Source organism: Ursus arctos, unplaced genomic scaffold (assembly GCF_023065955.2).
Source record: "Ursus arctos isolate Adak ecotype North America unplaced genomic scaffold, UrsArc2.0 scaffold_12, whole genome shotgun sequence".
NCBI lineage: Eukaryota > Metazoa > Chordata > Mammalia > Carnivora > Ursidae > Ursus > Ursus arctos.
Window position 1 is genome coordinate 23242346 of NW_026622786.1, and position 15610 is coordinate 23257955.

At 38.6% G+C, this 15610-nt stretch overlaps 1 protein-coding gene and 1 long non-coding RNA gene across 4 annotated transcripts in view; one reads left to right on the forward strand and one right to left on the reverse strand.

Moving 5' to 3' along the window:
- LOC113254359 (uncharacterized) overlaps positions 1 to 6524 on the reverse strand; it is a 29482-nt gene extending 22958 nt beyond the window's left edge. The window contains exon 1 of the long non-coding RNA XR_003315751.4: positions 4678 to 6524. This is a non-coding gene — a long non-coding RNA (uncharacterized LOC113254359). The remainder of the gene's footprint in view (positions 1 to 4677) is intronic.
- Positions 1 to 15610, forward strand: part of DBT (dihydrolipoamide branched chain transacylase E2) — a 47186-nt gene that overhangs the window by 25584 nt on the left and 5992 nt on the right. For all 3 annotated transcript variants that reach the window (XM_026497535.4, XM_048220700.2, XM_057310439.1), the window contains 4 exons: positions 4690 to 4811; positions 10326 to 10542; positions 11611 to 11777; positions 15488 to 15565. In XM_026497535.4, the coding sequence (XP_026353320.1) occupies positions 4690 to 4811; positions 10326 to 10542; positions 11611 to 11777; positions 15488 to 15565 (584 nt within the window). The remainder of the gene's footprint in view (positions 1 to 4689; positions 4812 to 10325; positions 10543 to 11610; positions 11778 to 15487; positions 15566 to 15610) is intronic.

The following is a 15610-nucleotide window of genomic DNA, read 5'->3' on the forward strand; positions in this document are numbered from 1 at the left end:
TCCACAGCACATATACTAGAAGGCATATACTATCAAAAAATATATATTATAAGTTGAAATCCAGTTATTTAATATTACCAAGATTATATCAAAGCTATTCCATGTCTGCTGTAAACTCAGTTATAAGTATATTGCCATTCATTCTTTTTACAGCTAACCTGGCTTTCTCTAGTCTCTATTTAACAAAGTAAGATGGCTCCTCACTTTCTTAAATAGCTGAAGTTTTTTATACCAACTTCTCAAAATCATTTATTTGAGGGGAATCGTAAGTTTTATTTTTTTTAACTTTATATATTTTACTCCTTCTTAAAGTGAGGGTATTGAGTATAGCCTAGAATCTTTTTTGATTACACAAGAACATGTTAATGAACATTTATTATTCTGGAAACAACACAATTCTGCATCTGGTTTTTGGTTTTTCAGCCTATTTCTTAGCATCGTCATTGTGCCCGGCCATGATTCTCCTTCTAGACTTTCTGGGAACACCAATAGCTAAAGTTTGTTAAGAAGTAGGTACAAAGAAGAGAAACTAAGATCTGGAGTCTACATTCCTTTTTTCTGGAGCAAGGGCATGGTTTTAATGCTGAGGCCATGGGGCAGCTGTTTTAGGTATTCTGATCCTAAAGCTATGTGCAGAATTAAGTTGCCAGAATGTCTGACCACTACTACTATACCTAATTAATCCTCATTGAGGAGTCTTGCCACCATGGGGAAGTATTAAGGAAAGAGAAGGAGAAACATAAGCTATAGCAGAATTCTATATAAAACTAATGTTATCCTTCCATTATATTGTATTTATCCTTTAACATCACCATCTGCCATTGACTGCATGCTTTCTCTGTGCTAATGCTATATATACATTATTTCATATAATCACGTAGATTAAGTTATCTAGATTATTATTTGCATTTGAAACATGCATCATTGAGACCCACAGAGGTTTAATATTTTGCCTGTGGTCACATAGCTAGTACCTGGCGAACTATGATTTGACCCTAGCTCTTTTAATTCTAAAGCCCGTATTCCTAACCACTTTGTTACACTGAAAATTCTGTTCAGAGACTATGAGTATGAGCTCCATTCTGCATCTAGAACACTGGGACTGAATTTCTAGCACTGTTCATATTCATATTTATGAAAATCTGCTATAAACACATAAATTAGGTGTCCCATAGAGTTTATAATCTATTTTTTACAGATTTATTTATTTAGATAGAAAAAGCATGAGTGGGAGAGGCAGAGGGAGAGGGAGAGAAAATCCATAGCAGACTCCATGCTGAGCCCAACATGGGGCTTGATGTCACGATCCTGAGATCATGACCTGAGCCAAAAGCAAGAATCCGACGTCTAACTAATTGTACCACCCAGGCACCACCCCACAAAGAGTTTTTAATATTACAATGCTTACTAGTATTGATACAGTGTTCTGAGTTAAAGAAAAGCTCTTTGAGGGGTGCCTGGGTGGCTCCGTTGAGTGTCTGACTCTTGATTTCAGCTCAGGTCATGATCTCAGGGTCGTGGGACTGAGCCCCACGTAGGGCTCTGTGGTCAGCACAGAGTCTGCTTGTCCCTCTCCCTCTCCTCCCCACCCCGACTCATGCTGTCTCTCCCTTCCTGTCTCTCAAATACATAAATAAAATCTTAAAAAAATAATCTCTAACATAAAACAGTTCTAAGAACATAGTATGTCATTCAATTAAATTATACTCAGTGATATAAATTGCAGAATATAATGCCTGGGCATAATAAGTGGGCAATAAAGGGCAGCTATAACTTAGTTTTGTTCAGCCAGTTGTAGATGGAGTTGATTGAATTAGCTGTTTCAGTAATTTGATGTGAAAAAGAAAATGCAGTGGGATCTCATTGGTTTGAGTATCACAATTCTCAATTTATGATCACTTATAAAGGAACTAAACTGAGTTTACATTTGTTCTATAAGGAAAGATCTTCCTAAGCAGTTTTGTAGAGAGAAAAGTTTAAAACTTTTTATGATAACAAATTCTTTCAAATGCCCTTGAGTGCTTTAGTATTTCAAAACATTTTCTTTACAAGAATTTCCCCAATTAAGTGAATTAATTGACTACTTAATGTAGTTTTTAGAAATAGTTCTTAAAATACTTAAGAATATTGCAACATCAGTTTTCATTTTTTTACTAATTCAAATTAATTTTTTATTTAGTTAATCTGAAATAATAGTTCTATTATAAATTTGCATCACATGAGGAATTCTGGAAACATTAAATCGACAGTTTTCATGACAAAAAGTGCTTATTTACCAGAGTTCTTTTGTTCTTTTTAAAAATTTAAGTAAGGCTTTTAAAACTGTGTATTCTAAATCCACTACTGAAAGGATAAAATCCCACATATTATAGTGCTAGAACCATGAAAATCATATCACTTGGGGGAGAGTTATGAAATTTTGGGTTAGCCTTAACTCCACCCCCCTCCACCCAGAGTCTGTTTCTACATTGGTAAAATTGAGAAATATGCCCTGCATTCCTGTAATAGTGTTATAATCATAAAAGGAGAAAATATGTATAAAAACACTTAGAAAATGATTTAAAGTACTATGTAGGAAGGTGGTATTTTAGTGCAGAAGAGAGCTTTCTTCCAGCAACTACCTGACTACTACAAATAATATATAATATAAATAACTTCTAACCAATGAATTTGTTTTATTACTCATATTTATACCCAAATTACTCTAAAAGGCTGTACTGCTTGGTCACATATCAGAATGTTTTCCGAAAGGTGAGTAGCAGTAAATTCAGTAATCTTTTGGAAATAAAACTTTTACATATTTCTGGGCATTTATACATTTCTCATATTCCAGCAAATACACATTAATTCAGGTTTTATTTGGAATTCCTGCAATTGAATCTCCTTGGGTTCCCTTTGTATCTTAGTTCCTAATGCTCATCTTTCTTACTAGTTTCTCCAATAACTTTAACAGTGTGGACAATACTACAGGGTTTCTCAAGTTGCAACAAAACTCTACCTTGAACAATAAGAGCTGTATTCTAGCTTCTGTGACCACAAAGAAAATTTACTAGGGTTGTGAACTAATGGAAACAGCACACGGTGAGGCAGCCCTCGGAATGAATCCCAGCTCCACGGTTTCTTAGCTGTGTGAACTTAAGCCAATCATTTCATCTTTCAAGTGTGAATTTTTTTTAAGCTGTAGAATGGGGTAATAACACCTATCTTACACAGTTGAAGATTAAATTATGAATTCGCATCTAGTGTAGCATTTGACATATAATAGGTGCTTGTGGGGGAGGAAAAGTAATTCTCCCACTAACCTTCTGAGTTCTTAGCTGAGACTTCTTGTAATAAAAGACAGATTAACAAGAGAAAAACAGAAGTTTATTAACATGTATACCTCATCTATACCAGGGAAAGATGAGTAACTCAAAGAGATGGCTTTAGAGTTTAGGCTTAAATATCATTTTGATAGGGAAAGGGAAAGTGGGATGTTGGCTTCTTAGGATGTTGGCTTTTTCGGGGAGATGAATGGGCCCTTAGAGAACAGATGGGAGGTATGACAATTGGGTCCAAGTTCAAGTGTAGTGCTGACTTCTAGTCTCTCCTATGATGGGAGTCAATCTTCCCTGGTGGATGAAAAGGCTTTATGACAGTTGAGTTCCTTCTGGACGATCTGTCTTTAGGCACTGAAGAATTTAGGGAATGCCTATCCCTGCATTTGCTGTTTTTCAAGTGCCTACAGCTCAAAATAACCAGTATATGAAAGTGGCATATTTGGGGTGGCATAGTCTGCTACCCTACGTGCTCAATACAAGTTTTTTGTTTGTTTTGTTTTCCCTTCCTCACCTTGAGGGGAACTTTGAGAGCTCCACTGGGCCAGTTCATAGACCAGTGAGGAAGAATGAAGGAGATTGTCTTTCCATAGGTACAGCAGTGGAGAATTGTGATTTGCTTTGAATGGAATGTCAGAGCAAATTCAGTTGCCTGCTTTCAGCGGCCTAGTCTCTGATTCACTCATTCCCACAGAGGTTTCTGCTGTACAGCATGGATTTCCAAGCATCAGACCTTGACAATTAAATGCGCTCAGAATTTTTTTATTTTTGGTTGTAGAAGTACATGCAAATAGCCTGGGGTAGTTTTTTATTTGTTGGCACTCTAGATTTAGAGAATAGACCAACCAAATTAGCATTAGCCATGAAAATAAAATCTTCCACAGCATTCCTTAAACCGTTTTCAAAGCAGAGGAAAATGTTAGATGCTTTATTTTAGGAAAGTGTTTTAAGATTGTCACAGATTTTATATGATTCTTTCATGTCATTTGTCTCACATTGGATTTTTATTGATTACCATTTGCAAATATAAATGAGAAATTTGTTAGGGGAGTGCTTAAAATACAAAACGTTTAAAATTGTATTGAAGAAGTTCTCACTTTTTAACTTGTAGCTGCTGCATGATTCTAACAGAAATGAAGTAAACACCAGGTAATAACATTCTACAGCACTAGGTGCCTGTACCTCCCTTCCCCCCCACCCCATCTGTTTTGCATTGTGAAGTTGTGTCGTCCCACTTTGAAGTAGCCTGACTAGTATGCTTTTGAGTATACGTTTTAAGTTGAATTTATTTATATATTATAAGCCATGAAGCTTTTTTTTTTTACTTTTTAATATTTTCAACTAAAGAGTAAAATTTTACCTTGTTGACCAGATTCAGAAGAAGATGTGGTTGAAACTCCTGCTGTGTCCCATGATGAGCACACACACCAAGAGATAAAGGGCCAGAAAACACTGGCCACTCCTGCAGTTCGCCGCCTAGCAATGGAAAACAATGTAAGTTGTCTTATTATTTAAGTGCGAGGTTACATAGAAAATACACATTTGTAGTGATGAAAAGTTAGCCAACTGTTCCATGAACAGATGGCTCAAGTTGAGATTAGAGAAAAATGATAATGTGTGTTACTGAAAAGTGTTGCAGAACAGCACCAGTGAGAAATGAGAAATTGCAAACTTATTACTTACATTAATTGAGCAGTGTGGTTTTATTATTTTTCCTTAAAGCCTAATAAAAGTCAGGGCCACCATCTACTGGACACTTGTAAATACTAGTGTCTTAGGTCAGGTCCCCTAGAAGCCAGCTTGAGACAGGGATTTGGATGCATGTGATGGATTGATTGAGGGCGGGAATAACTTTTCTGAGAATGAGGGAAGCAGATAGAGAAGGGAAATGGGCCGGGCAAGAATGTGGTCTCAAGGATCTGATCCAATGGGGTTAGGAAAAACCACTGAAATTGTACTGACTTGAGACAAGGAGACCAGCCTTTTGTATTCCCTCTTATCAGCCAGTCATTGGCGCTTATCCAGGGCTAAGTGGCTCCCAGGTACTGGAATCAGTATGTATACATTATCTCATTTAATTTTTACAATGATACTGTCAGTTACAGGGGCTATTTGGAGACTTGGAGAGGTGAAATAACAGGTCCAGGGTCACACAGCTAACACAGTGGTGAGGCCAGGATTCTGAAGTGAGTCTCTGTGACTCCAAAACTAGTACCCTTAATCATAATATACTGCCTCAGCAATTACTGCGTCCGTTACTTGCGCATTTATGAGTCATACACTGTGTACACACACATTCTCTCCAGTCGTCACAGCCATCCTGCGGGGTAGTTTGGATTATCCCCATTTTGCAAATGAGAAAGGGCAGGGAAACTGATTAATTGCCTCAAATCAGGTAAGTAGCTGAACTGGGGATTTGAACACATCTGTTCTCTTACAAACTTGGGTTCTTTGCACTGCGCCTCATAGTGCAGGGTTTTTGTCTGTTTTGAGAGAGGTGGTTAAGTTACAGTGGGAAAAAACAAAAGCTTACATTTTAGAAATACGTAATGAGTCATTAAAATGTTCATATCCCTTCAGACACTTATCCTACCATTGGGAGACTATCCCAAGGAAATAATCTAGGATACGTTCTTCCAAGTGTTTTATATAGCCAAAAGTGAGAAGGCACATACAGGTTCAAAATGAGGGATATGCTTGGGTAAATTATGCTAAGGATTTTATTTATTTATGAGAGAGAGTGAGAGAGAGAGCAGAGGGAAGAGCAAAGGGAGAGGGATAAGCAGACTTTCCTGAGTACAGAGGCCAACACAGGGCTCGATCCCAGGACCCTGAGGTCATGACCCGAGCTGAAACCAAGAGTCGGGGCACTCAACCAACTGAGCCAACCCAGGTGCCCCTAGGTAAATTATATTTTAAACCTTTAATGGAAATTTATGTAGTGATTAAATGTGTTCAATATGAAGACTATTGAGCATAATAGAAAATAGAAATAATATGGAACACTACATTGTGAAGGGCATCAGATGAAAGATTGATGTTATGTATTCCTTTGAAAGTTATAGGGATGCCTGGGTGGCTCAGTTGGTTAAGCCTCTGCCTTCGGCTCAGGTTGTGATCCCAGGGTCCTGGGATCGAGTCCCACATCCAGCTCCCTGCTTAGCGGGGAGCCTGCTTCTCCTTCTGCCTGCTGCTCCCCTGCTTGTGTTCTCTCTCGGACAAATAAATAAATGAAATCTTAAAAAAAAAAAAAAAAAGAAAGTTATAAAGTATTTTACTAATGTTTTTCTTAGTTATATAGAAAAACTACTGGGGTACCTGAATGGCTCAGTCGGTTAAGCGACTGCCTTCAGCTTGGGTCATGATCTCAGGGTCCTGGGATCGAGCTCTGCATCGGGCTTCCTGCTCAGTGGGGAGCCTGCTTCTCCCTCTGCCTCTGCCTCTCGCGCTCTGTCTCACTGTCTCACTCTATCTCAAATAAATAAAATCTTTAAAAAAGAAAAAAAGCGAAACTACATATAGCAATGCATGATTTTGCTTTCCTATACCATTTCTTGAAGATGTATATGATTAATAGAATATTTGTATTTACCAGTAATTACCAGAAATTACTAGATTACTTACTATAAATCACCTTTTCTTTTTCTGCAGTTTACATATTTATGAATTATATTTGTTTTAAAGTTAAAAACCAGTGTCATTTACAGTTATTTGAAATTATCTAAAAATTATTAAAATCCCCAGAATTCTTTGTTATAAACTAAATGTTTGACATGATAAAGTCCTTTATTCTGAAGTCATCGTTAGAGAAGCACTAATACAAATGATGCAGGACTTAACCCTGAGAAATTAATAAATACACAGGAAGTATGAAGCTGTCATCTAAGCTTATGTGTCTTTTTATTTAAACAATTAAATTTAATGAGAACATTTTATCTCTGTACCAATATAGAAGGGGATTAAATGAAGCCAGATCACAGTGTTTCCAGAGAGAATCATGAACCTTTTAGGTTTCTGGACCCAGTTCCTGTGTGTGTATTGGGGGTGGGGATGTTTCCCATAACAACAAGCAATTCTCTGGACACCAATTGGATATCCTACAATTCAGGTCTGTTGATAGTGTCAGAATTGACAGGCTAATGATTCATTCCTGCAAGACTGCTCACCCTCCCCCACAACACTTCAGATGCTCTCAAGTCAGGTTATCACCTATGCTTCTGACCAGCTGGCTACCGATAGGAGTTTCCATTGACACTCTCCAAGTCAGCATGCCATTCGCAAGCCCAGGTTATTACCTGTACTTCTGACCTATTGGCTATGGATGGGAGGTCCGCACAGTCCTCTCTTTCGGTTTAATTTGCTAGAGCAGCTCACAGAATTTAGGAAACCTATTTACTCACTAGATTACTGATTTATTATAAAAGAATACAACTCCAGAACAGCCAGGTGGAGGGACACAGAGCAAGATATGTGGAAAGAGGCATAGAGGTTCTATGGCCTCTCCAGGTGTGCCACTCTCCCCAAATCTACACGTGTTTACAACCTGGAGGCTCTCTAAACTCAGTTCTTTTGGGTTTTCTTTGAAGACTTTATTACGTAGTCATGACTGATTAAATCATTATCCATTGACAACTGATTCAACCTCCTGCCCTTTTCCCCTCTCCAGATTTGGAGTAGGGGACTAAAAGTTTCAAACCTCTAATCACAGGGTTGGTTCCCCTGGCAACCAGCCTCCATTTTTAGTTCCCTGAGGGCTATCCAAAAGTTCATTAACATAACAAAAGAGACCTCTTTACACAGGTCCTTTCAAGGGTTTTAGGAGCTCTGTGCCAGAAATGGGGAGAAGGACCAAAAATAGACTTACTATAAATCACAATCTCACAATGAGTATCTAGTGGAAAGAGGAATTACATCATTTATTATTATGTAGAAACCATAAGGGGCGCCTGGGTGGTTCAGTTGGTTAAGCATCTGCCTTTGGCTCAGGTCATGATCTCAGGGTCCTGATTTTGAGTCCCTGTAGGGCTCCCTGCTCAGTGGGGAGTCTGCTTCTCCCTCTCCCTCTCCCTTTGCCCCTCCCCCTGTTCCTGCTCAGGCAGGCGATCTCTCTTTCTCTCTCTCAAATAAATAAACTCTTTAAAAAGAAGAACAAACAAAATAATAAAATACATATTTGACACTTAACTTGGGCTGAGAAACTCACAGTAAATTTAAATTTACTCAGTAAAATTAATTTCAGGTTTTGTATTTATCTTAAACAACTGTGAGAAAAAAACTGAGAGGGCTTTTGTATGATGATTATTTTAAGTATTACTAGTTTACTGATGGCCAGGTTGTCTCGAACATGCTATAAAGGCATGTACATGAGTTGTGTCTTTCCACGGTGTCAGCTTTATTCAATCACAAAGCAGGGTTAACATAATTGTAAAGCAGGTTCGGGATTCTAAACTCAATGACATTTTTCTACGCCTTTAACCTGGCTTCATACATGTCACACAAAACAAAGTACAATGTAAAGTCACACAACAAACAAGATACAATAAGGAGTAACACCAAGTCCGTCCCTGAGTGCACAGTTGAGGAGCGGACTGCGTCTGGGCTGGGTGGGCTCTTGGCGCAGGCTGCTTACTGTGGTCAGGCAGCGGAGGGACTCTCAGGTTCACAAGTCAGTCGGGCGAACCTTTGGTGGCAGTTGCCTTTTTAATGCAGTCAGATGTGGAAGGGTCAGCATCTGGAGAGTCTGTTTGCTACAGAGGTCTAACCTTTTTAAAGTTTAAGGGGACTTGGCAGGCCTCTTCTGGTTCTAATGACTACCAGTTTCTGATTCTTCCAGGTTTGCACGACCTCACTGATGATCAGACCCTAGTACTGTGCTGGGTTCGGTGATTTCTGGTCTTACCTGCAATGCCTTTGGCTGCTTATGTCACTGCTTGACCTGAGCGAATCCATCTTGCTGTCTACAAAAGATCAGAAACATTGGTGTACATTTGCTGTAGTGTTTAACTCTTTAAATTTTCAGTTCTTATATAGTCTCCAAAAATTAAAAAAAAATCTATTAAGTACTATGCAAGAAGTTTAAAAGTAGTTGACTGTTTATAAAATGTAAGTTTTCATAGGTATGGATTATATACAATGTAGATACTGCATTGTTACCACATGGGCAAATGAACAGTATATACAAAAGTAACAAATGAGTAAAAAAGGCAAGAAATGATTATACAGGAAGGGTAGCTATAGTTTATAGCATTCTATTAAGAAAATAAAAATGTTATTTCCTTATACAAATTTATATTGGGCAGAGATTATTTTTACCTTCAATTGATTAAATTCCACTTAGAGACCTTAATGATGGATATATTTATTTCTGGATAGTTTTTGATGTAGGAAAATGTTGGGGTTCAGAGCAAACAGTCAAGAAAGAATTCTTAAGACGTCTTTGGTGCAAAAAGGTGGTGTTATTAACGCATGGGAACAGGACCAATGGGCAGAAAGAGCTGCCCTGGGGTCATGAGGAGTGGCTCACTATATACTTTCAAGTTGGGAGGGGGTTAGGGATAGCATAAATCTCTAAGGAATTTTGGAAGCAAGGTTTCCAAAACTTTGAGGGGGCTAGTTATTGTTAGGAAAAGGTTATTTATTACTGTCTAATCAAACCCTAGTTATGAGAACCTTCAGATATGCATCAGTGGGTCATATGATTGGGGGATGATTGCCAACATATGTCTTGAGGGGTAGAGATAAAGGAAGATTCCAAAGGAATTTTTGTACGTTAAAGACAACTTATAGGATCCTGAGGTCAGGATAATGTTAAGCTAAGATTGCCTTTTGCTCTTAGCAAAGTATTAACATCGAGGCAGCTGACTTCCTGGAGGAATGTCACTTTGCCTGTCTCAAGGACTTGTCAGTGGGCTGTAAGTAGTAAGGAAATTCAATTTTTCTTTCGCCTTTGTTTCCTACATTGGTTTTATTTTCAACATTAAAATGTGTGTCTTTTTTTTTTTTTTTTAGATTAAGCTGAGTGAAGTTGTTGGCTCAGGAAAAGATGGCAGAATACTTAAAGAAGATATTCTTAACTATTTGGAAAAGCAGACTGGAGCTATATTACCTCCTTCTCCAAAAGCTGAAATAGTGGCACCTCCACCAAAACCAAAAGACAGAACTGTTCCTATACCGATATTGAAACCTCCAATATTCACAGGCAAAGACAGAACAGAACCCATAAAAGGTAACAACAGTAATGCAAGGTACTACTACAAGTTATTTGGGGAAATTTACCTTAATAGATCCAGGTATATAATATGGTGTTCTCAATTCTTGGGGGGAAGTTCAAATTCATCATACTTTTTTAAATGGTGAAATAACAGTTTTACCAGGAAATATTTTAATTTTTACTGATAATTTCTGAAGAGTAATGTGTTAGCAGGTTTCTTGGAATATAAACTTGTATAGTGATAATTGTTCTTTTTTAAAGACTCAGGATTATAAACATAAGTTTTAGTTAGCATCGAAATAGCTAGCTCTGATTTGATATTTATAAACTCTTAGGATGATTAACTTCCAGAAGTGTGGCTTTGCAAGAAAGCCAGTAAGTAAATACATGGCTTGCCTCCTTTTATATATTTTTTTTATATACCACAGCATTAAAGGCAGTTACCTGTTAATACTATTACACTTGACACTGGGTTCTGTGCTGCAGTCAGTGCTCCGGCATTGGAATTAGTATCTTTCAGTTACATAATGAAGATGGTAGCCTTGAGAGGGAGAGTTTAGTCAAAAAAGTAAATGACATTAGAAAACCCTCAATTTTAGTAAAAAGGTTTAAAGGATTTAAGAATTTAAAAATATAGGGGCGCCTGAGTGGCTCAGTTGGCTACATGTCCCACTTTTGGTTTCAGCTCAGGTCATGGACTCAGGGTCATGAGATTGAGCCGCCTTGGGCTCTATGCTCAGTGGGGAGTTTGCTTGAGATTCTTTCCCTCTGCCCCTCCCCCCACTAGGATGAGCATTCTCTGTTCCTCTCTCTCCCTCTCTCTCAAATAAATAAAAGTTAAAAAAAAAAAAAAGAATTTAAAAATATATGTAAATTTGGGATGCCTGGGTGTCGCAGTTGGTTAAGCGTCTGACTCTTGGTTTCTGCTCAGGTCATGGTCTCAGGGTCGTGAGATCAAGCCTCCCTTGGGCACCGTGCTCAGCACTGGGTCTGCTCAGAGTTTCTCTCTCCCTCTCCCTTACCCTCTCCCATGCAAAAAAAATTTTGTTCATTTATTTATTTGTTTGTTTGTTTGTTTTCCAGGCTTTCACAAGGCGATGGTCAAGACCATGTCTGCAGCCCTGAAGATACCTCACTTTGGATATTGTGATGAAGTTGACCTTACTGAACTGGTTAAATTAAGAGAAGAATTAAAACCCATTGCTTTGGCTCGTGGAATTAAACTCACCTTTATGCCCTTCTTCTTAAAGGTGAGATTTCAGTCACTTCCAACAGGGCTTAAATAGGACATTGCAATTTTGTTTTGCAAATATGCAATATGTTAACTATGGATTTAGATAAAAATATTAGTTCTCACCATATCATGTAGTTAAAAAAAATGTACAAGTGTACTATTTCTTTGTTTCTTAGGAATTTATAAAATTAAAATTTGTGTCATTTTTTTATCAGCTCATCTCTCTGAGCTAGATAATGGATTGGCTTGCCAGTTCAGTAAAGCCTTTAATTCTGAAAGGATCACTCCAGCAAAATCCTAATTTGAACAAATACAAGACTTGGTATTGATCTTGCATATCACTGACATGTATCATTTTCATTTATTCAACAAACTTATGTTGAGGGTCCTGGGAATCGTTTCTAGGCCTTGCGATTGGTATAAAACCAGACCATCGGCTGACCGTAAGCAGCTCAGTGTCTAGCTCATATTAATAACCATTTATGAAGCAGGTATCATGTGGCAGACCATGGACTGAGCGTGCTGTATACATCATCTCTTTTAATTCTCGGAATAACCCTGACATGTAGATATTGCTATTCCCACTTTCCATTTAAGGAAATTAGGGCTTAGAGAAGTTGAGAAACTTGTCTAGATATATAGCTCGTAAGTGGAGAAGCTAAGTTTCAGGTTCTGGTCTATTTTACTCAAAAACGCATACTGGTGTCTCTTAACTCCAGTGTGCCTTCCCTGCAGCCTTTTCTCCATACTGCACCATGACGAATCTTCCATAAATGAAAGCACCGTGTTATTCCCTGATTCTTTCCAGTGGTCTCCTTCATTGTCTTCAGGTTGGTTTCTAAACCCCTTAATTTGGCATATAAATAGAATTGCGAGTCTCTGCTTCCTACCTCTCTAGCTTCATCTCTCCGGCACTCCTCCTGTTCCGGTCAGATGAAGCTTGCATAGTCGTGGGAATAAGTGACTTCGCACGAAATGCCCCCTCCTCCTTTGATCAAATACCTGCACATCTTAGATGCCAAATTCTGTTCAGGAATAGCCTCCTCCGGAAGCCCTCTGTGGCTGGCGCCGTTAAATAGTCCTCTTTCCCGTTGCAGTTTATCTCAGTGCGTGCAAGTGTTTGCTCAGTTTTCGTTTCACCGTGTGCTGAGCCTCCTGGGGCACAAACTGGTCTTTGTCTCCAGTTGTTAGCAGCTACCCGAATAACTAAGTGAATGGTCTATGAACATGAGATGTAATAGATGTCTATAAAGGAGACATCTGGGCTGTATTTTAGCTATAGAGTCATTTTTAGGTACACTCATTGAATCAGGTGGATGAAATCACCCAGATTGTGTGCAAATGAGAAGAAAAGAAGGCTAAGGATTTTACTTCACTGTTTAAGGGGTAGATGGAAGTGGATTTGGCCAAGACAGTGGAAGAGAGTAAGTGGGGTCAGCAGTATGACGACAGAAAAACCAGGAAAGTGTCTCCTAGTAGCCAGAGTGTATCTCTTGCTGTATAACAGACCACTCCCAAATTTCGTGTTTTGAAACAACGGCCATTTATTATTTCTCATGAGTCCACAGGTAAGCAGGGCCAGTCTGCTGATCCTGGCAGAGCTTACTTCTGTGTCTACAGACAGCTAGTAGGTTGGTGGGGGTGGGCTGTCATAAGACAGCCTTGGCAGGGAGGACTCGTTTCTCTCCCTTCTGTCTTTCTCAGCTCCCCAGCATGCTAGCCTGCACATGGTCTCATAGTACTAGCAGGGAGGAAGAGAGGAAGCAGAAATGCTCCAGTACTTTTTCCAAGCTCTGCTGCATCACATTTGTTCTTGTCTCATTGGCCAAAGAGAGTCACATGACTGAGCGCAGAGTCAGCTTGCGCAAAGCTCCACCAAACGGCATGGATACACGAGAGGCATGAACCATTGGGGCTGTTCATTCAGCCTCTCACGCCAAGAAAGAAGAAAAGAGTTGTGATGGGGGTGCCTGGCTGGCTCAGTCAGTAGAGCATGTGACTCTTGATCTCAGGGTCGTGAGTTTGAGCCCCACGTTGAGTGTGGAGATTACTTAATGAATTTCAAAGCCCTTTAAGAAAAAAGTTAGGATGGGAACAAACAAACAAACCTACTATTGGATTAGTAATTAAGAGGTCATGAGTGGCCTTAGCCAGAACTGCTTGAATAAAGTATTGTTGAGGTAGAAGCTTGATTCCAGTTATTTAGTGGGTGAATAGAAATCAAGGAAGAAGAGACACTAAAAATATCTGGTAAAAGGCAGATGGAGCCTAGGCAGAGAGGACAGGTATGGTGGTTGTTTGGGGTAGATTAAGGAAAGGTTCCATCGGCCCTCCTCCCCTCCTGGAAAAACTGGAACAGATCTGTAGTGAGGGAAGGAGCTGGAAAATGGAGAATTAAAAATATGTGAGTGACAAGTGACAAAAACATGTGAGTGACACTGGTGACATCTGTTTTGAAGCAAGGAGAGACCAGCTTTTTAATATACTGAATTTATTTTATCGTTTTTCTTCATCATTCCAGTCTGAATGAAATACCTTATCTTTATTTTGAAAATAACATTTAGTGTACTTTCTTTACTTTAAAATGACATTTTTTCTGCCTATATAAGTTTCAGAACGTTTGGAAAATACTACAGTGTATTGTATACGGAAAAAAATGACCTCTTAATCTAGGGACACACATACCTTGTTTTTTCTTTTACAAAATTTGGTTTGTGCTCAAAATACTGTTTTTATGTGTAACACTTTAACCTTAATTATAGATTTTTATATAAAGAAGATTTAAGTTACAGTTGTCAAATCAAATGCTTAGTAAAACTTGCCTTAACTCTCTAGTTCAAGGAAATGATTTTTTTTTTTTTCTGACCACTGACCCACAGAAAAATAACACTTAACACAATGCATATAAAGAACTCTTAATTGGACTAGATGAAGGCCAAGGTGGAGGGTGGACTTGAAGGACAATCTTAAGCATTTTTATTTACCTATTTTTTAAATGTAATACAAGGCATGACGACAAAATGCAATGTGTGAACTTTGATTAGATCCTGGATGGGCAGAAAAACAGGTATAAAGAACATTTAGGGGACAGTTAGGAAAATCTGAATATGGACAGAAGAGGAATGGTACTGAGTAAGAAGGAAAAAAAGGAAAAAAGACGAAGGGAGAAGAAAGCAGAGGAGGGAAACATAAATGCCATCAATTCGGGGAGGTGGCCTATAAGTGAATGTTCACACCAGCTGTGCCCTTCACTTGGCCAAGGACACAAAGTGGAACACTAGCCGCTGATGGTCAGTGCCCTTGGAAGCCCTTAGTGCTTGTTCCTTCTGCACAGGGCAACAGCTTACTGCCTTTTTGTTTTAATGCAATGTATTTTTGAACTTCAGGTTTGCTTCTCATGTAAGATTCTACATGTAAAATTCTTCTCATGAAGAATTTAGACATTTTGCTTGGTACTTTGGTCAGTCTCTGCACTTATTTTGAAAATCTCCTTGATGTTTACAAGCTGCCTGATGACTTTATCTTTTATTCTTAAGTGATGAGGGTGACCTAGTTCCAGACTGCTTGAAGGTAACACTGGGAGTAATATGCCTAGGTACATAAAGACTAGAAATTAAGCTCATTGTAAATAAGGGCTCTCTCCCTCATTCCCTCACACCTCTTACTGCTTCCAGTTCCCTTTCTGAGTTAAGAGTGCTGATGTTGCATTCTCTTTCTGTTAAATAGGCTGCTTCCTTGGGACTACTACAGTTTCCTATCCTTAATGCTTCTGTGGATGAAAACTGCCAGAACATAACTTACAAGGTTGGCTATGTGTCGTGGAAAAGTTCTTGTTATAAATAGAAAATG